General features: G+C 43.8%; 1 protein-coding gene across 9 annotated transcripts in view; it reads right to left on the bottom strand.

Annotated features, from left to right (window-relative positions):
- EEF1AKMT2 (EEF1A lysine methyltransferase 2) overlaps positions 1–26,944 on the bottom strand; it is a 90,144-nt gene extending 63,200 nt beyond the window's left edge. For 2 of the 9 annotated variants that reach the window (XM_024789345.2, XM_024789347.2), the window contains exons 1-4: positions 26,772–26,943; positions 25,335–25,400; positions 24,412–24,526; positions 7,084–7,191 (exon numbers count right to left, since the gene is read on the bottom strand). In XM_024789345.2, coding sequence (XP_024645113.1) covers positions 7,084–7,191; positions 24,412–24,526; positions 25,335–25,400; positions 26,772–26,881 — 399 coding nt within the window. In that variant the 5' untranslated portion in view covers positions 26,882–26,943. Of the gene's footprint in view, positions 1–7,083; positions 7,192–24,407; positions 24,527–25,334; positions 25,401–26,771 lie in introns of all 9 variants that reach the window. The other 7 variants (XM_071068964.1, XM_071068965.1, XM_024789350.2 and 4 more) reach the window with 6 other exon arrangements.
- Positions 26,945–27,882: the final 938 nt, after the last annotated feature.

Below are 27,882 nucleotides of genomic sequence, written 5' to 3'. Positions count from 1 at the left end.
CGCCTGTAATCCCAACACTTTGGGAGGCCAAGATGGGCAGATCACCTAAGGTCAGGAGTTCGAGACCAGCCTGACCAACATGGAGAAACCCCGCCTCTACTAAAAGTACAAAAATTAGCCGGGCATGGTGGTGCATGCCTGTAATCCCAGCTACTCGGGAGGCTGAGGCAGGAGAATCGTTTGAACCCAGGAGACGGAGGTTGCAGTGAGCCAAGATCGCCCCATTGCACTCCGGCCTGGGCAACAACAGCGAAACTCCATCTCAAAATATAAAAATAAAGAAAGTTTTCTCTAAGGTGTTATTTGAGCAAAGATCTGAATTATGAGAATGAACCAAACATGCTAAGATCTGAGGCAAGAATACTAGGCAGAGGGCAGCAAGTATACAGATTCAAAACAAACTTGACATGTTTCAGGAACAGAGGAAAAGCCAGTGTGACAGAAGTGTTGATGATAAAAGAGGAAGAAGGTAAGAAATGAAGGAGTTTGTAAGGCTGGATGAGGTTCAGAATCCATTTACAACGCAATAGGGAAGTCAATTCAGGATTGTGAGCAAGGAAGTGACATGAACAGATTTACATTTTTCAAAATCTGGCCAGGGCTGGACACAGTGGCTCATGCCCGTAATCCCAGCACTCTGGGAGGTCAAGGTGGGAGGATCACTTGAGGTCAGGATTTTGAGACCAGCCTGGCTAACATGGTGAAACCCGGTCTCTACTAAAAATACGAAAATTAGGCTGCACACAGTGGCTCACTCTTGTAATCCCAACACTTTGGGAGGCTGAGGCAGGCAGATCACCCGAGGTCAGGAGCTCAAGGCCAGCCTGACCAACATGCTGAAACCCCATCTCTACTAAAAAAATATAAAGAAAATTAGCTGGATGTGGTGGCTCACGCCTGTAGTCCCAGCTACTTGGGAGGCTGAGGAATGAGAATAGATTGAACTCAGGAGGCCGAGGTTGCAGTGAGCCAGGATGGTGCCACTGCATTCCAGCCTGAGCAATAGAAAAAGACTCCGTCTCAAAAAATAACAAATAAAAAATCACTCTGGCTGCCCTGTGGTAAAAGAACATCAGAGCAGCATGAATGGAAATGGAGAGGCAAAAATCAAAGGCTACTGTAGTAGTTTAAACAAGAAGTAATAGTGGTTCGGACTTCACAGGAAGCAATTGAGATAACAAGGAATGATCACATTCTTGATATATTTTGAAGATAAAACTGGCCAAAAGCAGTGGCTCATACCTGTAATCCTAGCACTTTGGAAAGCAGAGGCAGGCAGATTGCTTGAGGCCAGGAATTCAAGACTAGCCTGGGCAACATGGCAAAACCCCATTTCTACAAAAAAATTAGGTGTGGTAAAGCAGGCCTGTAGTCTCAGCTACTCTGGAAGCTATGGTGGAACAATCACTTGAGCCCAGGAGATTGAGGCTGCAATGAGCTGTGATAACACCACTGCACTCCAGCCTGGGCTACAGGGCAAGACACTGTCTCTACAAAAAAAAAAAAAAAAAAAATATATATATATATATATATATATATATATATATACACACACACACACACATGACTAACAGAATTGGATATAGGACTTTAAGGAAAAAGAAGAACCAAGGATGACTCCTTGGGTTTGGGTAAATGCAACAGGGTGAATGAGAGTGTTATTAATAGAGATGGGAAAGACTGGAGAAATCAGGTCTGAGGGGGAAATCATGAGTTTCATTTTGGACTAATTAAGTTGACAGACTATTAGCTTTCCAAATGGAAATTTTGAATAGGCAGATTTTACAGGCATCCCTCAGAGATACTGCAAGTTCTGTTCCAGACCCACACAACAAAGCAAACAACACAATGAAGCAAGTCACACAAAATTTTTGGTTTCCCAGTGCATATAAAAGTTATGTTTGGCCGGGCGCGGTGACTCAAGCCTGTAATCCCAGCACTTTGGGAGGCCGAGACGGGCGGATCACGAGGTCAGGAGATCGAGACCATCCTGGCTGACACGTGAAACCCCGTCTCTACTAAAAAATACAAAAAACTAGCCGGGCGAGGTGGCGGGCGCCTGTAGTCCCAGCTACTCGGGAGGCTGAGGCAGGAGAATGGCGTAAACCCGGGAGGCGGAGCTTGCAGTGAGCTGAGATCCGGCCACTGCACTCCAGCCTGGACGACAGAGCCAGACTCCGTCTCAAAAAAAAAAAAAAAAAAAAAAAAGTTATGTTTACACTGTATTATATAGTCTATTAAGTGTGCAATAGCATTATGTCTTTTTTAAAAATGCGTGCCTTAAAAAATACTTTATTGTAGGCCAGGAGTGGTGGTTCATGCCTGTAATCCCAACACTTTGGGAGGCCAAGGTGGACGGATCACTTGAGGTCAAGAGTTCGACACCAGCCTGGCCAGCATGATGAAATCCCGTCTCTACTAAAAAAATACAAAAATGGCCAGGCGTGGTTGCTCACACCTATAATCCCAGCACTTTGAGAGGCCAAGGCGGGTGGATCACAAGGTCAGGAGTTTGAAACCAGCCTGGCCAATATGGTGAAACGTCATCTCTACCAAAAATACACAAATTAGCCAGGTGTGGTGGCAGGTGCCTGTAATCCCAGCTACTCAGGAGGCTGAGGCAGGAGAATCACTTGAACCCAGGAGGCAGAGGTTGCAGTGAGCCAAGATCCCACCACTGCACTCCAGCATGGGCGACAGAGCGAGACTCCATCCCCCAAAAAAATACTTTATTGTTAAAAAACACTAACAAGCCATCATCAAAACCATGAGTAAGTCATAATCTTTTCTCTGGCTGGAGGGCCTTGCCTCGATGAAGATGCCTGCTGACTGATCAAGGTGGTGGTTGCTGAAGGCTGGGATGGCTGTGACAATTTCTTAAAATAAGACAGTAATGAAGTTTGCTATATCGACTGACTCTTTTATGAAAGATTTCTCTGGAGCACATGATATTGTTTGATAGCACTTTACACACAGTAGAACTTCCTTTGATACTGGAGTCAATGCTCTCAAACCTTGCTACTGCTTTATTAACTAAGTTTATGGAATATTCAAAATCCTTTTTCAACAATGTTCACAGTAGATTCCATCTCAAGAAATCACTTTCTTTGCTCATCCACCATAAGAAGCAACTCCTTATCTGATCAAGTTTTATCATGAGACTGCAGCAACTCAGTTACACCTTCAGGCTCCACTTCTAATTCTAGTTTGCAACTATCACTACATTTGCAGTTAACTCCTCCACTGAAATCTTGAACCTCTCTCCAAGTCATTCATTAGGGTTGGAATCAGCTTCTTCCAAACTCCTGTTAATGTTGATATTCTGACCTCCCATGAATTATAAAATTATAAAATAAATGTTCTTCATGACATGTAGAATGGTGAATCATTTCCAGAAGGCTTTTTTTTTTTTTTGAGACGGAGTCTCACTGTGTCGCCCAGGCTGGAGTGCAGTGGCTCGATCTCAGCTCACTGCAAGCTCTGCCTCCCAGGTTCACGCCATTCTCCTGCCTCAGCCTCCCAAGTGGCTGAGACTACAGGCGCCTGCCAGCACACCCAGCTAATTTTTTGTATTTTTAGTACAGTCGAGGTTTCACCGGGTTAGCCAGGATGGTCTTGCTCTCCTGACCTCAAGATCCACCCGCCTCGGCCTCCCAAAATGCTGGGATTACAGGTGTGAGCAACCACACCAGCCCATCAAGGGTGTTTTTGTTTATGTTTTCATTTTGCTTAATTCTTTAAAACCTTAAAACAGGACAGGCACAGTGGCTCACACCTGTAATCCCAGCACTTTGGGAGGCTGAGGCAGGCAGATCACGAGGTCAGGAGATCGAGACCATCCCGGCTAACTCAGTGAAACCCCATCTCTACTAAAAATACAAAAAATTAGCCAGGCGTGGTGGCAGGTGCCTGTAGTCCCAGCTACTTGGGAGGCTGAGGCAAGAGAATGGCATGAACCTGGGAGGCAGAGCTTGCAATGAGCTGATATTGCGCCCCTACACTCCAGCCTGGGTGATAGGGCGAGACTCCATCTCAAAAAAAAAAAAAAAAACAAGATTAATCGTCATATATATCTCCATCAGAGTTCTTGGGTGAATTCATGCATTGTCAATGAATGGTAATACTTTGAGTCTTTTTCTTTTGGGACAGTAGGTCTCAAAAATGGGCTTAAAATATTCAGTAAACCATACTGTAAACAGATGTGCCGTTATACAGGCTTTGTTGTTCCATTTATACAGCTCATGCAAAGAATATTTAGCATAATTCTTATGGGCCCTAGGATTTTCAGAATGGGAAATGGGCTTTGGCTTCAACTTAAAGTCATCAGCTGCATTAGCCCCTTCTAACAATAATGTCAGCCTCTCCTTTGACGCTTTAAAGCCAGGCACTGACTTCTCTCTAGCTATGGAATTCCTACATGGCATCTTCTTCCAATATTAGGCTATTTCATCTCCATTGAAAATCTGCGTGCTGTTTAGCCAGCTTCATTGGTTATTTGCTAGCTAACTTGCTACACCTTCTACATCAGTACTTAGTGCTTTATCTTGCACTTTTATGTCATGGAGATGGCTTTTCTTTTTTTTTTTTTTTTTTTGAGATGGAAACCCGCTCTGTTGCCCCGGCTGGAGTGCAGTGGCACGATCTTGGCTCACTGCAACCTCCGCTTCCCAGGTTCAAGCAATTCTCCTACCTCAGCCTCCCAAGTAGCTGGGATTACAGGCACCCACCACCATGCCCGGTTAACTTTCTGTATTTTTAGTAGAGACAATGTTTCAGTATGTCAGCCAGGCTGGTCTTAAACTCCTGGCTTCAGGTGATCCTCTCGCCTTGGCCTCCCAAAGTGCTGGGATTACAGGCGTGAGCCACCATGCCCAGTCAAGATGGCTTCTTTTCTTAAATCTCATGAACTAACTACTGCTAGCTTCAAACTTTTCTTCTGCAGCTTCTTCACCTCTCTCAGCCTTCACAGAATTGAAGAGTCAAGGCCTTGCTCTGGATTAGGCTTTGGCTTGAGAGAATGCTGTGGCTGGTTTGATGTTCTATCTGGACCACTAAAACTTTCTCCGTATCAGCAATAAGGTTCTTTGACTTTCTCATCATTCATGTGTTCACTGGAATACCACTTTTAACTTCCTTAAAGAAATTTTATTTTGCATTCACAACTTGACTAAATTTTGTCACAAGAGGCCTAGCTTTTGGCCTATCTCAGCTTTCAACACGTCTTCCTCACTAAGCTTAATCATTTCTAGCTTTTGATTTAAAGTGAGAGATGTGTGACTCTACCTTTCAATTAAACACTTACAGGCCACTGTGTTGAGGTGGGGGTTGTTTTTTTTTTTTTTTTTTTTGAGACGGAGTCTCACGCTGTTGCCCAGGCTAGAGTGCAGTGGCGCGATCTCGGCTCACTGCAAGCTCCGCCTCCCGGGTTCCCGCCATTCTCCTGCCTCAGCCTCCTCAGTAGCTGGGACTACAGGCGCCCACCACCGCGCCCGGCTAATTTTTTGTATTTTTAGTAGAGACGGGGTTTCACTGTGGTCTCGATCTCCTGACCTTGTGATCCGCCCGCCTCGGCCTCCCAAAGTGCTGGGATTACAGGCTTGAGCCACCGCGCCCGGCCGGGGTTGTTTATTTTTTGTATTTGTTTTTTTCTTTTTCTTTTTTGAGATGCAGTCTCCCTCTGTCACCCAGGGTGGAATGCAGTGGCACAATGTTAACTCACTGCAACCTCCACCTCCCAGTTCAGGTGATCCTCCTGCCTCTGTTTTATTTTTAAAAACAGAGTCTCCCTCTGCTGTCCAGGCTGGAGTGCAGGTGGGACTACAGGCACCCACCACCACGCCTGGCTATTTTTTGTATTTTTGGTGGAGACACAGTTTCACCATGTTGGCCGGGCTAGTCCCAAACTCCTGACCTCAAAGTGATCCGCCCACCTCAGCCTCCTAAAGTGTTGGGATTACAGTCGTTAGCCACCGCGCCCATTCCACTATAGGGTTTTTAATTGGCCTAATTTCAATATTGCTGTGTTCCAAGAAAGAAGGAGGCTTGAGGGGGAGGGAGGGAAGGAGAGACAGCGGGAGACCAGCCAGTAGGTAGAGCAGTCAGAACATACAACATTCATCAATTAAGTTCACCATCTTACGTGGGCACAGTTCACGACACGCCAAAACAATTACAATAGTAATATCAAAGATCATTGATCATGAATCACCATAACAGATAAAATAATAATGAAAAGCTCTGAAATATTACAACAATTACCAAAACGTGACACAGAGATACAAAGTGAGAACATGCTGTTGGAAAAACGATGTCAACAGATGGGCTCAATGGGCTTGCCACAAACCTTTGATTTGTCAAAAAACATACCATTTGGGAAGCCAAAAACATGGGGCATGCCTGTCTATAACTCTAGAGCTCAGAAGAGAGGCCTGGACTAGAAATATAAATTTAGGAATCATCATCTCACAGATTATAGGACACAAAAATAAACTAAATGATGTTTGGTGACGTTACTACTTGATGCATTTAAAACCTTTTGATCAGCCAGGCGTGGAGGCTCACGCCTATAAATCCCAGCACTTTGGGAGGCCCAGGCAGGCGGATCACGAGGTCAGGAGATTGAGACCACCCTGGCTAACACGGTGAAACCCTGTCTCTACTAAAAATATAGCCGGGCGTGGTGGCGGGCGCTTATAATCCCAGCTACTCAGGAGGCTGAGGCAGGAGAATGGCGTGAACCCGGGAGGTGGAGCTTTCAGTGAGCCGAGATGGCCCCACTGCACTCTAGCCTAGGCGACAAAGCGAGACTCAGTCTCAAAAAAAAACCTTTTGATCTGGTTAATCCATAGTTAAGTATTATGTGTATTTGCAAACATCAGGAGCAGTAGTTTATGAACAAACATACAAAAGAAAAAATAATTTCCCCAAACCAACTAAATTTTTAATATAGCTATTTAAAAATGTTTCAATTTGTATTATTTATGATTGATCCCTAATTTACGTGAGTTTAAAACTTGTCAATTAATATGTTCTAGAAACATTTAACCTCTATTATAAATAGGATAGTAATATAAATAATATTACCTTTAACTTAATGTTAGATAAACCTTCTTTTTCTATAACACTTCCAGAAAGCTGAATTGCAGAAGGAGAGTAATCAATTCCAGTAATATCAGAGAAACCAAATTTTGCCTAGACAGAGAGAAATAATTTTATACTTTAGTATAAAATTTTAATATAATGTTTTATGAATTATAATATTCCTTTAGGACCGGGGTTGTCTTATTTTTGTTGTAGAGAAAATGACATATAATCCAATAATTCATAATGCTTAAATTTTATTGTAGACTCTAAACAAAAACTGTAAGTTCATATACTATGACAACGCCTTTGTTTTCATAATATTTTATCTCTTTTTCAAAAGGAAATTCATGTTCTCAAAAATAATGAAAATATATGTATAAGCCCTCAGGCAAAAAAAGGTAACATTAACTTTTGATACTGATAATTTCCAATTCACACATAAATTTGTCATAAATTTTACTTAACCCAATTAAATTATATGAATAAAATCAATGCAAATGTAATAAGCTATCAATTTTTAAATTTTCCCTTCAGTGTAATTATACATTATGCAATTCTCCACCAGCCATGTGATTTTTAACCACCCTACATTTGTATATTACTTTTTCATCTTTAAAAGTATTTCATACATCCCACTAGATCTTTACCAAAAACCTGCGAGGTGGCCAGGCACAGTGGCCCACGCCTGTAATCCCAGCACTTTGGGAGGCCGAGGCAGGCAGATCACGAGGTAAGGAGATGGAGACCATCCTGACTTAACAGGGTTGGGCGTGGTGGTGGGCGCCTGTAGTCCCAGCTACTCGGGAGGCTGAGGTAGGAGAATGGTGTGTGAACCTGGGAGCCGGAGCTTGCAGTGAGCCGAGATCGTGCCACTGCACTCCAGCTGGGCAACAAGCGAGACTCGGTCTCCAAAAAAAAAAAAAAAAAAACTATGAGGTAGGGTGGGCAGGTATCAGTATCCCCAAAAAGTTTCTTTAACTCATTGGACTTGAGAGTTTTGGTGTTTACTAGCCATTAATCCATCTAGGCTGTATAGTGTCTGTGGCAAAAGCATGGAAGCTTCTGGTTTTTACACATCCCCTAACAATGATGAACATTTTTAGACCAATGAGACTAAAAATAATTTCAAAAGAAACATGAAAAACTTTCTGTCAGTTGTTTATTCTTCTAGTACAACTTATAAAAATCACAAATAGATGTTTTAGGTTTCTAGAGATATCACTCAGGGCCTCAAACTATCTCCAGTGTCTTTCACATTCAATTTCTGGCACCCAAAAATGAGCAGACATTCAAGGAAACAACCAAACCCAAGGGGAGAAATTGACTTTAGAAACAGACCCGACAGGAGACCCAAATAAATGAATTATCAGAAAAAGATTTTAAAGTAAGTTACAAAGTACAGTGTAGCCTGAAATTCCCTTCCTCCTCTTCACCATTTACTAAATGATTACTTCCTTTAAAACTTAACTTACTGGCTGGGCACAGTGTCTCACGCCTGTAATCCCAGTACTTTGGAAGGCTGAAGTAGGTGGATCACCTGAGGTCAGGAGTTCAAGACCAGCCTGACCAACATGAAGAAACCCCATCTCTACTAAATATATAAAAATTAGCCAGATGTGGTGGCACACGCCTGTATTCCCAGCTACTTGGGGGGCTGAGACAGGAGAAGTGCTTGAACCTGGGAGGTGGAGGTTGCGGTGAGCCAAGATTGCGCCATTGCACTCCAGCCTGGGTGATAAGAGCGAAACTCAAAAAAAAAAAAAAAAACTTAACCCACTGCCACATCAAATCCATGAAGACCTACCAAGTCTTTTTAACCCTAAGTAACTGATTCCTAATCTAAACTCAAGAAACAAGTATACCAATTATTTTCTACAGGTAGATTGCTCCCTTTATTTTTGTTTTTAATCTAAAGGTCTAATATTCTCTTTTTTGATGCCAACCTTCTACCCTTTTAGCTGTATCCCTCCTTATTCTTTGAGATCTTATTTTCTCTCCATTTCCTTTAACTCCTTCTCTGGGAGACCTAGAACCCAGGATGAGTCTATTAACTGATTCTTACCGGTTCCTTCATTTTTTTTTTTTTTTTTTTTTTTTTGAGACAGAGTCTTGCTCTGTCGCCCAGGCTGGAGTGCGGTAGCATGATCTCAGCTCACTGAAGGCTCTGCCTCCCGGTTTCACACCATTCTCCCTCCTCAGCCTCCCACTTAGCTGGGACTACAGGCACCCACCACCACGCCCAGCTAATTTTGTTTTTGTATTTTCAGTAGAGATGGGGTTTCACCATGTTAGCCAGGATGGTCTTGACCCCCTGACCTTGTAATCCGCCCACCTCGGCCTACCGGTTCCTTCTTCTCCCATGCCTATTTAATCTTCTAGTACAACTTATAAAAATCACAAATAGATGTTTTAGGTTTCTAGAGATATCACTCAGGGCCTCAAACTATCTCCAATGTCTTTCACATTCAATTTCTGGCACCCAAAAATGAGCAGACATTCAAGGAAACAACCAAACCCAAGGGGAGAAATTGACTTTAGAAACAGACCCGACAGGAGACCCAAATAAATGAATTATCAGAAAAAAATTTTAAAACAACTGACAGAAATGACAATGACAAGTGAGAGAATTCTAGCAGAGAACTGAGAACTACAACAGAGAAACAAACAAGGCCAGACGCGGTGGCTCACGACTGTAATCCTAGCACTTTGGGAGGCTGAGGCAGGCGTAGCACCTGAGGTCAGGAGTTCAAGACCAGCCTGGCTAACATGGTGAAACCCCATCTCTACTAAAAACACAAGAATTAGCCAGGCGTGGTAGCAGCTGCCTGTAATCCCAGCTACTTGGGAGGCTGAGGCAGGAGAATCACTTGAACCCAGGAGGCGGAGTTTGCAGTGAGCCAAGATCATGCCATTGCACTCCAGCTTGGGCAACAGAGCAAGACTTTTGTCTCAAAAATAATAATAATAAAAAAAATTAAAAATTTAAAAAAAAAAACAAAGAAACACTAAATAACATAATTGAAAAACACAATAATTAGGAAATTCACGGGTGGGCTTGATAGCAGATGAGACACAGCAAAAAATTTTTTAAAAATTAGCAAAGAACAGTCAGAGAAAATATCCCTGTCACACACAGAATGACAAAAGAATGGAAAATTAAAAACAGGAAAGAATATCAAAGACACAATATGGGCTGAGCATGGTGGCTCACGCTTGTAATCCTATCACTTTGGGAGGCCAAGGCAGGTGGATCACCTGAGGTCAGGAGTTCGAGACGAGCCTGCCAACATGGTGAAACCCCGACTTTCCTAAAAATACAAAAATTAGCCAGGCATGGTGGTGGGCACCTGTAATTCCAGCTACTCACGAGGATGAGGCAGGAGAATCGCTTGAACTCAGGAGGTGGAGGTTATAGTGAGTCAAGATCATGCCATTGCACTCCAACCTGGGCAACAACAGTGAAACTCTGACTCAAAAAAAAAAAAAAAAAAAGACAGAATATAGCACAGAATATAAGATGTAACATGTACACACACACAGTTATGTGTCATCATGGAGTATACTTACACAAACGTAAATGGTGGAGCCTACTGCACACTCAGGCTACATGGTATGGCTTATTACTCCTAGGCTACACACCTGTATAGTATTTTCCTATACCGAATACTGGAGGCAACTGCAGCATAATGGTATTTGTGTATCTAAAGATTTTTTTTTTTTTTGAGACAGGGTCTCAGTCTTGTTAACTCAGGCTGGAGTGCAGCAGGATAATCATGGCTTACTGCAGCCTTGCCCCCTGGCTCAATCAATCCTCCCACCTCAGCCTCTCAAGTAGTTGGATAGGCTCATGCCACCACCACGCCTGGTTAATTTTTGGTTTTTTGTTTTTGTTTTTGTTTTTTTGTAGAGACAGGGTTTCACCATGTTGCCCAAGATGGTCTTGAACTTCTGGGCTCAAGTTATCCACCTGCCTTGGACTCCCAAAGTGCTGGGATTACAGGTGTGAGCCACTGTGCCCAGCCCTAAAGATATCTATACATAGAAAAGGTAAAAACACGATATTATAACCTTATGGGACCACCATTGTATATGTGGTACACTGTCAACTGAAACATTGTTATGTGGTGTATGACTATACATACATATACACACACACAACCCTCTATATCCACAGGGGTTCAAGACCAGCCTGGCCAACATGGTAAAACCCCATCTCTACTAAAAACACAAAATTAGCTGAGCGTGGTGGCGGGTGCCTGTAATCTCAGCTACTCGGGAAGCTGAGGCAGGAACCCGGGAGGTGGAGGTTATAGTGAGCTCCTACAATTTTAATACACAGTCCATACACAAACACATACACACACAAACATATATATACACAATCCATATGCGGAATCTGAGAGGAAAGGAAATGAGAACAGGGCAGAAGAAAAAATGGCATATGGCTAAGAATATTTCAATAGTGACAAAGGACCCAAGCCTCAGATTCAAGAAACACTATAAATTCAAGGCAGATGAAAGCAAAGAAAACTCCACCTAGGCACATTATAGTGTATCTGATGAAAAGAACAGAAAAATCAGCCGGGCGTGGTGGCTCATGCCTGTAATCCCAGCTACTCAAGGAGAATCACTTGAACCTCGGAGGCAGAGGCTGCAGTGAGCAGAGACGGTGCATGGCGCTCCAGCCCAGGCAATGGCGCAAGACTCCGTCCCAAAAAGAAAAACAAGAAAAACAAAAAAATCTCAAAAACATACAGGGAGTAGGGATGCGGGATACAAGGAGACAGATGACCTTTAAAAGGACAACAATAAGGCTCACAGCTAACAATAAGTGATAAAGAATGGAAGCCAGAAGATAGTAAAAGAAAAATAGTAACCTAAAAGGATATAGCAAAAACATTCATCAAAAATGTAGGAAAAGTAGCCATCAAAAATGTAGCTGATCAATGAAAAAGTAGTACGTATAAGAAACGGTCTTCAATGGCTGTTAATATAACAAAAAGATAACCAAATGTTCTACGCCACATATGCAAATATACACCAACACCTAATAAGTTTACTTGCCAAAAAAATAAATCTAATAAAAAATCTCTCGGCCGGGCACGGTGGCTCAAGCCTGTAATCCCAGCACTTTGGGAGCCGAGACGGGTGGATCACGAGGTCAGGAGATGGAGACCATCCTGGCTAAACACGGTGAAACCCCGTCTCTACTAAAAAATGCAAAAAAAAACTAGCCGGGCAAGGTGGCGGGCGCCTGTAGTCCCAGCTACTCGGAAGGCTGAGGCCGGAGAATGGCGTGAACCCGGGAGGCGGAGCTTGCAGTGAGCTGAGATCCCGCCACTGCGCTCCAGCCTGGGCGACAGAGCGAGACTCCGTCTCAAAAAAAAAAATAAAAAATCTCTCAGTCCAGGGTCAGCAATCTTTTCTTTTATGGAAACAGGGTTTCCTTCTGTCACCCAAACTGGAATGCAATGGCGTGATCACGGCTCACTGCTCCCCAGGCTCAAGCGATTCTCCCACCTCAGCCGCCTGAGTAACTGGAACTACCAGCACACATCTCCACACCTGGCTATTTTTCTGTGTCTTTAGTAGACACAGGGTTTCACCATGTTGCCCAGGCTGGTCTCAAACTCTTGAGCTCAAGCAAACCTTCCACCTTGGCCTCCCAAAGTGCTGGGATTACAGGTGTGAGCCACCACGCCCAGTCAGCAACCGTTTTCTATAAAGAAACAGAATAAATATTTTAGGTTTTGCCAGCCATACAGTCTCTGTTATAACCAGTCAACTCTACCAGTGCATCACTTAAGCTGCCATAGACAATATGCAAATGAATAAATGTGGTTTTATTCCAACAAATATTTATAAAACCAAGGGAAGTCCAGATTTGACCCACAGACTGTGGTTTGCTGACCCTTAATTTAGATCTAATGTCCAACCTAGAGACAACACAAGGGGCAGAACACATGTTAAATACTACAGAGATGCAATTAGAAAATTCATTGTGAAAAACCATTTGGACAAATGAACTACCTTCTACAAAAAATAAATCATAATGGTAAATAAAGAAATAATGCAGAAAAAAATTAAGACATACCAACCAATTGCAATGTGTGGACTTAATAGCAAAATGAAGGTGACAGAGAAAAAGTCAGTGAACCTGAAGACAGATCAATAAAAATATAACATTTGGCCAACAAAGACAAAAATGACTTTTAAAAAATTGAACAGAGGCCAGGCACCGTGGCTCAACCCTGTAATCCCAGCACTTTGGGAGGCCGAGACGGGCGGATCACGAGGTCAGGAGATCGAGACCATCCTGGCTAACACGGTGAAACCCCGTCTCTACTAAAAAAAATACAAAAAACTAGCCGGGCGAGGTGGCGGGCGCCTATAGTCCCAGCTACTCGGGAGGCTGAGGCAGGAGAATGGCGTAATCCTGGGAGGCGGAGCTTGCAGTGAGCTGAGATCCGGCACTGCATTCCAGCCTAGGCAACAGAGCGAGACTCCGTCTCAACAAAAAAATAAAATAAAATAAAATTGAACAGAGATTCAGGGACCTGTGGAGCAATAGAAAAATTGACATTTCATGTGTACAGACTCCCAAAAGGAAAGGAGAAAAACAGCAATACAGGAAAAAAAATAGAAAAAACAGCTAGAAATATCGCAAATCTGGCAAAAGGCATAAGCTTACAGATGTAAAAAGTTCAGTGAACAACAAATGGGATAAGCCAAAGAAATCCAAGCGGCAGCACATATCATAAGCAAACTGCAAAAAACAAAAGACAAAGAAAAAAAAATCTTAAAAGTATCCAGAAAAAGGATGCATTCATAGGAAAACAAAAATTCAAATGACTGCAGATTCCTCATGAGAAAACATGGAAGTCAGAAACAAGTGACATAACTTATTTTTTGAGACAGAATCTTGCTCTGTCGCCAAGCTGGAATGCAGTGGCGCGATCTTGGCTCACTGCAACCCCCGCCTCCCAGGTTCAAGCTATTCCCCTGCCTCAGCCTCCTGAGTAGCTGGGACTACAGGCGTGTGCCACCACGCCCGGCTAATTTTTTGTATTTTAGTTGAGATGGGGTTCCACCATGTTGGCCAGGATGGTCTCGATCTCCCGACCTCATGATCTGCCCGCCTCAGCCTCCCAAAGTGCTGGGATTACAGGCGTGAGCCACTGCACCCGGCCCATAACATTTTTAAAGTACTGAAATAAACGGCTAGCTCAGAATTCTATATTCAGGCTGGCTGTGGTGGCTCACGCTTGTTATTCCAGCACTTTGGAAGGCCAAGGCAGGCAGATCATCCGAGATCAGGAATTCAAGACCAACCTGGCCAACATGGTGAAACCCCATCTCTACTAAAAACACAAAAATTTGCTGGGCGTGGTGGTAGACACCTATAATCCCAGCTACTCAGGAGGCTGAGGCAGAAAAATCGCTTGAACCCAGGAGGTGAAGGTTGCAGTGAGCTGAGATTGTGCCACTGCACTCCAGCCTGGGTGACAGAGTGAGACTGTGTCTCAAAAAAAAAAAAGAAAAGAAAAGATTCTATATTCAGAAAAAGAAAAAAAAAAAAAAACTCCTTAGGAATGAAGGAGAAATAAAGCTATTCTCAGGTAAAGGAAAACTAAAAAAAATTTATTGCGAGAAAACTCTCTCTAAAATAATTTCCAGGAAGAGTTTCTCAGACAGAAAGAAAAAAAAAAGCTCAGAAGATCCAGAATACAAAGGTGAAATAAGTATCTAGGTGAATATAATTAAATATTTTTAGCCTAGTGCATTCCTTAAAATGCTTGAAAAACATCATAATATTATCTAATGGAATTTTCAACATAAAGGTAATATTAAAGGCAACTACAACATAAAGGGGAAAGATCAAGAACCCAACCTAATAAGGTTTTCACATTCCACTTATAGTGGTAAAATACTGATTCCAAGGAGATTTTGACAACTATATATATTGTAATCCACACAGGAAACACTAGAAAAGCCGTATCAAAAGACACAGTCAACTGCTTAAAGCAACCACTAAAACAGGCATATGCAAAGATATACATTCAAGAAGATATACATAAATTAAATTGAAATATTAACAGGCCGGGCGCGGTGGCTCAAGCCTGTAATCCCAGCACTTTGGGAGGCCGAGACGGGCGGATCACGAGGTCAGGAGATCGAGACCATCCTGGCTAACACGGTGAAACCCCGTCTCTACTAAAAAATACAAAAAACTAGCCGGGCGAGGTGGCGGGCGCCTGTAGTCCCAGCTACTCGGGAGGCTGAGGCAGGAGAATGGTCTAAACCCGGGAGGCGGAGCTTGCAGTGAGCTGAGATCTGGCCACTGCACCCCAGCCTGGGCGACAGAGCAAGACTCTGTCTCAAAAAAAAAAAAAAAAAAAAAAAGAAATATTAACAAATGTTCAAATAAGCCAATACCAGCAGGAAAGGAAAAAGAGAAGAATAAAAAACAGAGGTTAGGCTGGGCGCAGTGGCTCAAGCCTGTAATCCTAGCACAAAGGGAGGCCAAGGGGAGGGCGCATCACCTGAGGTCAAGAGTTCAAGACCAGCCTGGACAACAGGGCGAAACCCCATCCCTACTAAAAATACAAAAATTAGCTGTGCATGGTTGTGGGTACCTGTAATCCCAGCTACTCAGGAGGCTGAGGCAGGAGAATCGCTTGAACCCCGGAGGTGGAGGTTGCAGTGAGCCGAGATCCCCCCATTGCACTCCAGCCTGGGCAACAAGAGTGAAACTTTGTCTCAAAAAAAAAAAGAAAAACAGGTAAAAAAGAGAAAACAATAAAATGCAGACCTAAATCCAAACACACCAATAATCACATTAAACATAAATGTTCTAAATACACCAGTTAAAGGTTAGAGATTGTTAGGATAAAAATAAGTACCAACTATATGCTGGCTACAAGAAACTCACTTCAAATATAATAAGTTGGCCGGGCGCGGTGGCTCAAGCCTGTAATCCCAGCACTTTGGGAGGCCGAGACGGGCGGATCACGAGGTCAGGAAATCAAGACCATCCTGGCTAACACAGTGAAACACCGTCTCTACTAAAAAATACAAAAAAACTAGCCAGGCGAGGTGGCGGGCGCCTGTAGTCCCAGCTACTCGGGAGGCTGAGGCAGGAGAATGGCGTGAACCCAGGAGGCGGAGCTTGCAGTGAGCTGAGATCCGGCCACTGCACTCCAGCCTGGGCGACAGAGCAAGACTCCATCTCAAAAAAAAAAAAAAAAGGTAATAAGTTAAAAGTAAAACGATGGAAAATGATATAACATGTAAAAACTAAACAAAAAGGGGTTGAACATCAAGTCCACTAGCATGGCTATAATTTAAAAGATAGATAATAAAAAGTATTGGTGAGAATATAGAGAAAAAAAATTTTTTTTTTTTTTTTGAGGCAGAGTCTCACTCCGTCTCCCAGGCTGGAGTGCAGTGGTGCCATCTCGGCTCGCTGCAACCTCCACCTTCCAGGTTCAAGCAATTCTCCCACCTCAGCCTCCTGAGTAGCTGTGACTACTCAGGCACACACCACCACATCTGGCTAATTTTTCTATTTTTTGGTGGAGACAGGGTTTCACCACGATGGCCAGGCTGTTCTCGAACTGCTGACCTCAAGTGATTCACTGGCCTTGGCCTCCCAAAGTGCTGGGATTGCAGGCATAAGCCATTGTGCCCAGCCAAGAATATGGAGGAATTTAAACTCTCATGTATTGCTGATGGAAATTTAAAATTGTGCAGCCACTGTGGAAAATGGTCTAGCAGTTCCTTAAAAGGTTAAACTTAGAGTATGCTTAACTGGCGTATGACCCAACAATTTCCCTCTTAAGTGAAATTTCACCCAAGAGAAGTGAAAACATATGTACACACAAAAACTTACACATGAATTTTCCTTTTTTGTTTTTGGAGACAAGGTCTGTCACCTAGGCTGGAGTGCAGTGGCATAATCATTGCTCACTGCAGCCTCGACCTCCCCAGGCTCAGATGATCCTCCCACTCCAGTCTCCTAAGTAGCCAGGACTACGGATGCACTTGCCACCAACCAAACCTGGCTAAATTTTTTTACTTTTTTTTTTTTTTTTTTTGAGACAGAGTTTCACTCTAGTTGCCCAAGCTGGAGTGCAATGGCGCGATCTCGGCTCACCACAACTTCTGCCTCCCAGGTTCAAGTGATTCTCCTGCTTCAGCCTCCTGAGTAGCTGGGATTACAGGCATGCACCAACACGCCCAGCTAATTTTGTATTTTTAGCAGAGACGTGGTTTCTCCATGTTGGTCAGGCTGGTCTTGAACTCCCGACCTCAGGATCTGCCCACCTCGTTCTCCCAAAATGCTGGGATTACAGGCATGAGCCACCATACCTGGCGATACATACATTTTTCAAGCTCACATGAAGCATTCACCAAGACACACTGTATCTTAGGTCATAAAACAAACCTTAACAAATTTGAAAGGATTGAAATCATACAAATCATACAAGGCATGTTATCTGACTATAACCGAATTAGACTATAAATCTGTACCAAAAACATAACAGAAAAATCCCCAAAACATGGAAATTAAACAAATTTCTAAATAACTCATGGATAAAAGAAAACAAAATTAGAAAAATTAGAAAACATTTTGGAATGAATAAAAATACAACAAATCAACAATTTAAAAAACAATCCAGGTGAGGTATAGAACAATTTTTTTTAAATACAATATATCAAAATTTGTGGGATGCAGCAGTGCTTACTGATAAATTCATAGCATTCATAGCATTAAATAATTTCATTAGAAAAGTCTCAAATCAATAACCTAAGCTTCCACCTTAACAAGGTAAAAAAAGGAACAAAGTAAATTCAAGAAGAAAAAAAAAGAACAGAACTCAATGAAATTAAAAACATAAAAATAGGCCAGGTAGGGACAACACGGTGAAACACTGTCTCTACTAAAAATATAAAAATTAGCAAGGCATGGTGGCACATACCTATAATCTCAGCTACTCAGGAGGCTGAGGCAGGAGAATTCCTTGAACCCCAAAGGCCAGCCTGGGAGACAGAGCAAGATTGCATCTTAAAAAAAAAAAAAAGGTCTAAATGTAAAAGGTAGGCTGGGCACAGTGGCTCACCCCTGTACTCCCAGCACTTTGGGAGGCCGAGGTGGGTAGATCACGAGATCAGGAGTTTTAGACCATCCTGGCCATCGTGGTGAAACCCCATCTCTACTAAAAATACAAAAATTAGATGGGCATGGTGGTGTGCTCCTGTAGTCCCAGCTACTCTGGAGGCTGAGGCAGAAGAATCGCTTGAACCAAGGAGGTGGAAGTTGCAGTGAGCCGAGGTCATGCCACTGTACTCGAGCCTGGGTGACACAGCAAGACTCCATCTCAAAAAAAAAAAAAAAGAATGTAAAAAGTAAAATGTTAAAACTTTAAACAAAAACACAGGAGTTCTAAGTGACTCTGGGTTAGGCATAGTCCTTAAATATGACAACAAAAGCAGGATCCAAAAAAGGAAAAAATTAATTGGACTTCATCAAAATTAAGAACTTCTGCTCTTTAGAAGATACTGTTAAGCGAATGAAAAGATAAGCCAAAGAATAGAAGAAAACACATGCAAATCCTGTACCTGGTGAAGAACTTATATCCAGAATACATTAAAAATTGTCAAAACTTAGTAAGTAAACAACCCAATTTAAAAATGGGCAAAAGATCTGAACAGACATTTTACTAAAGAAGATAAACAGGCCGGGCGTGGTGGCTCAAGACTGTAATCCCAGCACTTTGGGAGGCCGAGACAGGTGGATCACGAGGTCAGGAGATTGAGACCATCCTGGCTAACATGGTGAAACCCCATCTCTACTAAAAAATACAAAAAACTAGCCGGGCGAGGTGGCGGGTGCCTGTAGTCCCAGCTACTCGGGAGGCTGAGGCAGGAGAATGGCGTGAACCCGGGAGGCGGAGCTTGCAGTGAGCCGAGATCCGGCCACTGCACTCCAGCCTGGGCGACAGAGCAAGACTCCGTCTCAAAAAAAAAAAAAAAAAAAAAGAAGATAAACAGGCCGGGCATAGTGGCTTACACTTGTAATCCCAGCACTTTGAGAGGCCAAGGTGGGTAGATCACCTGAGGTCAGGAGTTCGAGACCAGCCTAGCCAACATGGTAAAACCTGTGTCTACTAAAAGTACAAAAAAATTAGCCGAACGTGCTGGCGTACGTAATCCCAGCTACTTAGGAGGCTAAAGCACGAGAATCACTTGAACCCGGGAGGTGGAGGTTGCAGTGAGCCAAGATCATCCCACTGCACTCCAACCTGGGCAATGGAGCGAGACTCCGTCTCAAAAAAAAAAAAAAAGATATACAGGTGGCAAATAAGCACATGAAAAGGTGCTCAACATCATTACTCATTAGAGAAATGCAAATTAAAACCGTAAGAAGCTACTACAGTTAATACCAAAAACAGCCTATCTGATGATAGAAGTGACAGCAGTGGTCACCTTTAGAAGGGAAGGAGTGGGAGAGGCCACAAGGAGGCTTCTATGGTACTAGAAATGTCTTATTTTTTTTTAGTAGCGTTGGTGAATAACCCAAGGGGTTCATTTTGTACCACTTATGCTCACCTTTCTACATAAACTACACTTCAATTAAGAAGTTTAGGCCAGGCAGAGTGGCTCACACCTGTAATACTAGCACTCCAGGAGGCCAAGGCAGGCAGATGGATCACCTGAGGTCAGGAGTTTGAGAACAGCTGGCCAACATGGCAGAACCCCATCTCTACTAAAAATACAAAAATTAGCCAGGCATGGTATATGCCTGCAATCCCAGCTACTCAGGAGGCTAAGGCAGGAAAATCGCTTGAACCCAGAAGGCAGAGGCTGTAGTCAGCCAAGATGGCACCACTGCACTCCAGCCTGGGTGACAGAGCAAGATTCTGTCTCAAAAAAGAAAAAGAAAAGGAAAAGAAAAATTCACCTCAAAAAAGAAAAAGACTTCCCAAAAACGACCCTTCATCTAGGTGGTTTCACCAGTGAATTCTAACAAACATTGAAGGAAGAAGTAACACTTTTTTTTTTTTTTTTTTTGAGACGGAGTCTCGCCCTGTCGCCCAGGCTGGAGTGCAGTGGTACGATCTCGGCTCACTGCAAGCTCGGCCTCCCGGCTTCAGGCCATTGTCCTGCCTCAGTCTCCCGAGTAGTTGGGACTACAGGCGTCTGCCACCACGCCCGGCTAATTTTATGTATTTTTAGTAGAGACAGGGTTTCACTGTGCTAGCCAGGATGGTCTTGATCTCCTGACCTCATGATCCACCCACCTTGGCCTCCCAAAGTGCTGAGATTACAGGCGTGAGCCACCGCGCCCAGCAAGTAACACCATTCTTAAAATTTCAAAAAATAGAATTTCAACTAATGATACCAGCATAACCTGACAACAGAACTTGACAATAGCCTCAGAAGAAAATTACAGGACAATCTCCATCAGGAGAGAGCTGCAAAAATCCTAAACAAAATATTAAACTGAATCTAGTGGCATATATAAGTTTGGTTTATTCCAGAAATACACTTAACATTTGAAAATGGGCCAACATAATTTATCAACATTAATAGACTGTAAGAGAAAAATTACTTGATTATCTTGATAACAGGAAAAACATTTGACAAACAACAAGATTCATAAGAAACACACACACAGCCAAGTGTGGTGTTGGGTGCCTGTAATCCCACCTACTTGGGAAGCCAAGGCAGGAGAATTGCTTGAGCCTAAGTGTTCAAGGCTGCAGGGAGTTATGATCACACCACAGCACTCCAGCCCAGGAGACAGAGTGAGGTTCCGTCTCCAAATAAAAAAAAAAAAGAAACCAGCCAGGTGTGGTGGCTCACACCTGTAATCCTAGCACTTTGGGAGGCCAAGGCGGGCAGATCACCTGAGCTCAGGAGTTCGAGACCAGCCTAGGTAACATGACGAAATCCCATTTCAACTAAAAATACAAAAAATTAGCTGGGTGTGGTAGTGCACACCTGTAATCCCAGCTACTGGGGAGGCTGAGGCACGAGAATCACTTGAACCTGGGAGGTGGAACTTGCAGTGAGCCAAGACTATACCACTGCACTCCAGCCTGGGTGGCAGAGTGAGACTCCATCTCAAAAAAAAAAAAACAAGAAACACACATACATACACACACACACACACACACACACACACACACACACACACCCCTCTCTTAGCAAAGCAGGAATAGCTTCTTTAATCTGATATGGGCCGGGTGCGGTGGCTCAAGCCTGTAATCCCAGCACTTTGGGAGGCCAAAATGGGCGGATCACGAGGTCAGGAGATTGAGACCATCCTGGCTAGCACGGTGAAACCCCGTCTCTACTAAAAAATACAAAAAACTAGCCGGGCGAGGTGGCGGGCGCCTGTAGTCCCAGCTACTCGGGAGGCTGAGGCAGGAGAATGGCATAAACCTGGGAGGCGGAGCTTGCAGTGAGCTGAGATCCGGCCACTGCACTCCAGCCTGGGCGAAAGAGCAACACTCCGTCTCAAAAAAAAAAAAAAATCTGATATGGAGTTATCTACAAAACAAACAGCTAACATCACACCTAAGACTGAAATATTGAAAGCATTTTCTGAAAAGGGAAAAGAACGATGTCTTCTACCACCACTTCTTTTCAACATTCTACTGCAGGTCCTAGACAATGTAATAAGAGGAAAATTTATAAAGGATTGGGAAGAAAAAAATAAAATTGCCACTATTCATAGTGTACATAAGTGAAGAAAGCCTAAAAGAATCTACAAACTGGCCAGGCACGGTGGCTCATACCTGTAATCCTAGCACTCTGGGAGGCCAGGGCGGGTAGATCACTTGAGGTCAGGAGTTCAAGACCAGCCTGGCCAACAGGGTGAAACCCTGTCTCTACTAAAAATACAAAAAAATTAGCCAGACATGGTGGTATGAGCCTGTAGTCCCAGCTACTTGGGAGGCTGAGAGGCAGGAGAATTGCTTGAACCCAGGAGGCAGAGGTGGCAGTGAGTCAAGATGGCACCACTGCACTCCAGCCTGGGCTACAGAGTGAAACTCCATCTCAAAAAAAAAAAGAAAGAAAACAATCTATAGGCTATTAATCTTGAAGGATAAATCATTAGCCTCTACCAGTAAACTTTTAAAACTCAAAAGAACCTATGTAAGTAAACAAAGAATAAATGAAACTGATATCATTGTACAAAGGAATCTTTTTTTTTTTTTTTGAGATGGAGTCTCACTCTGTTGCCCAGGCTGATCTCCGCTCACTGCAAACTCTGCCTCCCGGGTTCACACCATTCTCCTGCCTCAGCCTCCTGAGTAGCTGGGAAAACAGGTGCCTGCCACCACTCCCAGTTAATTTTTTGTATTTTTAGTAGATACAGGGTTTCACCGTGTTAGCCAGGATGGTCTCAATCTCCTGACCTCGTGATCCACCTGCCTCAGCCTCCCAAAGTGCTCGGATAACAGGCATGAGCCACCGTGCCTGGACACAAAGGAATCTTATACAGCAATAAAAATGAACTACATAGCCAGACATAATGGCGTGTGCCTGTAATCCAAGGTACTCAGGAGGCTGAGGCATGAGAACTGCTTGAACCCAGGTGGTGAAGGTTGCCGTGAGCCAAGATCGTGCCACTGCACTCCAGCCTGGGTGATAACAGCCAAAACTCCGTCTCAAAAAAAAAAAAAAAAACCTGAAAGACACCAGAAATAGCACATCCTAAAGAGTTTCATTTATACCTTCAAATGTATAAATGAAAACAGGTAAATTAATCTGATGTTAAAACTCATCTTTGGTTCATGATTGGCAGATAGTGGTTACTTTTAAAAAGGAAGGAGGGCCAGCCTGGGCAACAGAGTGAGACCTTGTCTCTACAAAAAAAATCAAAAAATGAGGAGACAGGATCACTTGAGCCTGAGGGGTTAAGGCTACAATGCGCCATGATAACACCAGTGCACTCCTACCTGGGTGACAAAGTGAGACCCTGCCTGAAAAAAAAAAAAAGGACAGAGCAACAATTGGTAGGCAGTTCAAGGGGAATTTCTAGAGTTCTGTAATATTTTACATCTTGACCAGGTGATTGTTAACGTGGATGTATTCACTTTCTGATAATTCACTTAGCTGTACACTTCTGATTTGTGCATTTTAATGTATACATACTATATCTCAATGTTTCAAAAAGGGTTATTTCAAGTATTTCTAATCATATTCCACTACTAAAAACACTTTAACAATTCCCCATAGCCTAAATGCAAAATTGAAGCTCTTAAGCATGGCAAAGCATAATATGGTTCCTATCTTTAACTTAATCCTCATGTCTGTCCATCCCCACGGATACTTTGTATTTCAATTTGTCAAATTATTTACAGGCCCAGAACATAAAATACTGCTTCAGCCTTTATGCCTTTAGATAATATTTCCATTAGTTGATATTTTCTCCCTCTTTACACTCCACTAGGTCAAATACTGTCCTTGAAATTTCCACCCAACTTGGATATTAACTCCTCCAAGATGCTTCCCTATCCTTCCACTCCAAAATTAATCACTCTCTTTTCTATATTCAGTGTATTACTGCATGCATCAAGTGATAGCACAATTGTCTGTGTCAGTCCATACTCTATTGTAATGTAAACAATTCAAGCACAAAGTCTAAATTTTCATGTTGCCAATGCCAAACATGAGGCTTGGCATTTGGTGGTTACTCAACAAATTTCACTCTTATGTTTATTTCTGTACTAATTAAGACTGTAAAACTATCTAGGATGAAACCTAAGTCTTATAATTCCTCCATAGCACACAGCATAGCAAGAGCACACTACAGGCATACAACAGTGATGGTTTAGCTAGCAGTGGAATGTTTACCAAAACACAGTTCCATGGACAAAATGCGCTTTTCAAACCATATGCTCACCTAAGATATGTATGTCCTACTGGAATGCCAGGTCATATTTATATATATATGTGTGTGTGTGTGCATGTATATATGTATGTGTGTGTGTATATATATATTTCCAGAGTTTTGAGCTACAAGAAACCAATAGCAATCACCTAGTTACAACCCTTAGGGAAGAACTGAAGCCTAGAAAAATTAAGTGGCTTGCTCAAGAATAAGGCTATAGCCAGAAGGGTCAAGACTAGGACTGAGATTGCCTAGGTTCTCTCACAATCCATGTAGCCTCCCTTTTGTACTATGTGACTTCTCAAAGTATGACTGCTTTACAGTTTTATATTTACATGGTTAATATCCACAATTGCAGGGCTTTTAAAAATTTTCATTTTAAAATTTGTCTCTAACGAACAAATACTAAAAGTACCAACAAGTTCAACCAGGAAAACACCATTTCCAGTTCCAATATCAAGCACTGAAGCATCCAATGGAATCTTGTGTTTCTGCATCCACCTTATTAGTCGGTTCATACTCTCTTCTCCAAACCTGTTAGAGAGAATCAGTCAAATAACTGAGGGGTACAGAGCAAAAGTCACCACTACATTCCATTTAAGCTATTTATACCATATGCTCAAACTCTTATTTGAAAGTGAAAACATCTGTGACTGCTTAAGCTTTGTCTCTACTGTAATTTAGAAGAAACCACCTCCAGGAATACAACAGAATAGACAAGGTCAGTATGTTACTAACATTTCTCTGTACCAGCATTAACACTTGTATGTGTTGGTGGCTCAAAATTTTATTGTTTATTGAAAAAGGACAACTACAGGGTGAAATGTTGTCATCAAATGTAAATGTGAGATTTCAAAAGAGGACTCACACCCATTCTCCCAACATTTTGGAAGGCCACAGTAGGAGGACTGCTTGAGGCCAGGAGTCTGAGACAGCCTGGGTAACACAGTGAGACCCTGTCTCTACAAAAAAGAAAATTTGCTGGGCACGGTGGCACACAGTTATAGTCCCAGCTACCCAGGAGGCTGTGGCGGGAAGATCACTTGGGCCCAGGAGGTGCAGGTTGTAGTGAGCTATGATGATCATGCCACTGTACTCCAGCCTGGATGACAGAATGATACCCCACCTCTCTTAAAAAAAAAAAAAAAAAAAGTAAAAAATAAAAAATAATAAAAGAAGAGACATACTTTAAACCTACCCACTAAAGCCAGACTTAATCCAGGGTTCCCAGGATTTTTAGGCTTTCTTTGGGTATAAGCACTTGAATATATACATATTTGTTTAAACACACACATATACATACAATCTTCTAGATTATAACTTGATTATTTTCCTAACTCACCAGATTTCACCTGTATCTCCAAATTCTTGGAAAGTTTGCAGTTCTCTCTCATAGACAGCATCCCAACTATGTAAACAATGAAATGCAAAGCGAAACTTTTGAATTAAACTGTATTATGAATTAAATGTATGTTTCTAATACATTACAGAGCTATTTATGACAGAGGTTTAAAACATCACTAGTGTTATTAATAAGTACACATAGTTCAATCTTTTAACACCCTTGAGTTAAAAGAATGAAATACCTGGGCAAGCAGAATACATTTATACTGTACATGTAAAGCATTTAGGACAGTATCTGACGCACAACAATAAGTTTAAGCCTAAAAAAACACAGACATTTGTCCACGTATCCCTAAGTCCCTGACCCAACTTCAAAACTTGATGAAACAAGCACATCTGGTCTCAAGCGTGCAGGCACACAGTCTCTTTCCCGTGCTATTTGTCTCTGCCTATTCCAGTCTTCTAGCCCTCCGTTTAAATTTTCTCTGAACGTTTTTCTTTCTTTTTTGGGACGGAGTCTCGCTCTGTCGCCAGGCTGGAGCGCAGTGGCGCGATCTCCGCTCACTGCAACCTCCGCCGCCCGTGTTCAAGCGATTCTCCTGCCTCAGCCTCCCGAGTAGCTGGGACTACAGGCGTGCGCCACCACCCCGGCTTATTTTTGTGTTTTTAGTAGAGACGGGGTTTCACCATGTTGGTCATGGCTAGTCTCGATCTCCTGACCTCGTGATCCGCCCGCCTCGCCTCTCAAAGTGCTGGGACTACAGGCGTGAGCCACCGCACCCGGTCCTCCGGATCCTTTTCATTTGCCTTGTCTTTTCCTACAATGATTCTCTAGAATCCCTGCTCCCTCTCATCCCGCCAGTTTACGTCTCCCCAGCCGTTCCCTGCAGTCATTGATCCACCCACATTAATTCATTTAATAATTCCTGAGCGTCTGTTTTACGTCAGATCGCTTTCTCTCACCCCATGATCCCCCACTCTTCCTCGCTCCCGCCTCGGGCCATCCGCTATTCCCACCCCACTTCTAGCTCCCACATCCCTCCCCTCCTACCCTTAGCCTTTTCAGCTCCCAGGCCCAGCACTTCTCCCTCGGTCTCTCACTCTCGCCGACCAGCTCTCGCCCTCTCCCCCTTTCCCCCAAGCCTGGGCCTCGGTTCGAGACTCTCAGAAGGCCTCCCAGGAGCTTCAAAGCCTGTCCCGCACCCACAAGCCCCTTGGGCTCCCATCACTTGAAACGTCGGTTAACCGCGCAGGGCGACCCCTAGAGATTCCACTCTTTCAAATCCCCCTGAGACCCCCGCCAGGTGGCCCTGCTGCCGTCACGCTCCCGAGGGTCTCCCTGTCCCCGAGCCCTGGGTCTCTACCCCTCCGTCCCCTTCTCGGGGCCCAGGCAGGGCGGCACGGCTCATCCTCCCCTGCCCAGCGTCACACTCACTGCTCGCGGGTCCCCAGCGCCGACGGGACGAAACCGTCCTCCCCGGGACTGCCCTTGTCCGACAGCGCAGCCACCTCAGCGCCACTGCCGCCGTCAGCATCCGAGCTCATCTCGCTCCACGTCCTGGACGGCCGTTGGGTCCGCCATAGAGACGGGGCACAGGCAGAGCGGATAAGCGGGCCGGCGCCTCTAGGCGGCGGGAGGCCGCCCTCTCGACTGCTCCATCCCCCGCGCTGGGGCTGGGCTGGGGACGCGAAGCCCTCCGGGATGTACCCGGCCTCCAGGCGCCGGCGCGGACCGTGGGCTCTCCCCAAAGCGTTAGTTGTACCCCCTTCGTCGAGGTCCAAACGCGGCTGTATTTGGGGACTGCTGTTTGTGAGGGACCATTAGAGATACTGCATTTTGGTAAAAGACTAGCTTCGGTACTGTGGACACCTAAAGCCGACGCCGCTCTACCCAAACGCAGAAATCACCTCACCTCCGCACCGTGTGCGCCCGTCTGCGAAGCGGATGAGAGCGTCCATCCAGTTATTTGGCTCCTCGACAAGAGGCCAACTTCGTTTCTGGCTGAGATTCTGACTTCAAAATTGCGTTCTGGCCTCTTGTGATTTGATGTCACCAGTAAACGATGGAAATTTATGTCCAGGGAAAGGAATGCCCTGCAACTCCCCACAATATGCCGAACACGGGGATCAGTGTGTTGTGAAAGAAAGACTGCTAAGTGAGAGGATGCCTGGCCTCGACCCAGGCACCTGGCCTTGTCTAAGTGTTTTGGGGTTTTTTTGTGTTTTGTTTGTTTGTTTTGTTTTGTTTTTTTGAGACAAAGTTTCGCTCTTGTCGCCCGGGCTGGAGTGCAATGCAATGGCGCCATCTCGGCTCACCGCAACCTCCGCCTCCCGAGTTCAAGCGATTCTCCTGCCTCAGCTTCCCGAGTAGCTGGGATTACAGGCGTGCGCCACCACACCTGGCTAATTTTGTATTTTTAGTAGAGATGGGGTTTCTCCATATTGGTCAGGCTGGTCTCTCCAAGTCCCGACCTCAAGTGATCCGCCCACCTCGGCCATCTCGGCCGTCCCAAAGTGCAGGGATTACAGGTGTGAGCCACCGCGCT

The sequence above is a fragment of the Macaca nemestrina genome, chromosome 9 (assembly GCF_043159975.1).
Source record: "Macaca nemestrina isolate mMacNem1 chromosome 9, mMacNem.hap1, whole genome shotgun sequence".
In the NCBI taxonomy this organism is placed as follows: domain Eukaryota; kingdom Metazoa; phylum Chordata; class Mammalia; order Primates; family Cercopithecidae; genus Macaca; species Macaca nemestrina.
This window is presented reverse-complemented; position numbering and strand designations above follow the sequence as displayed.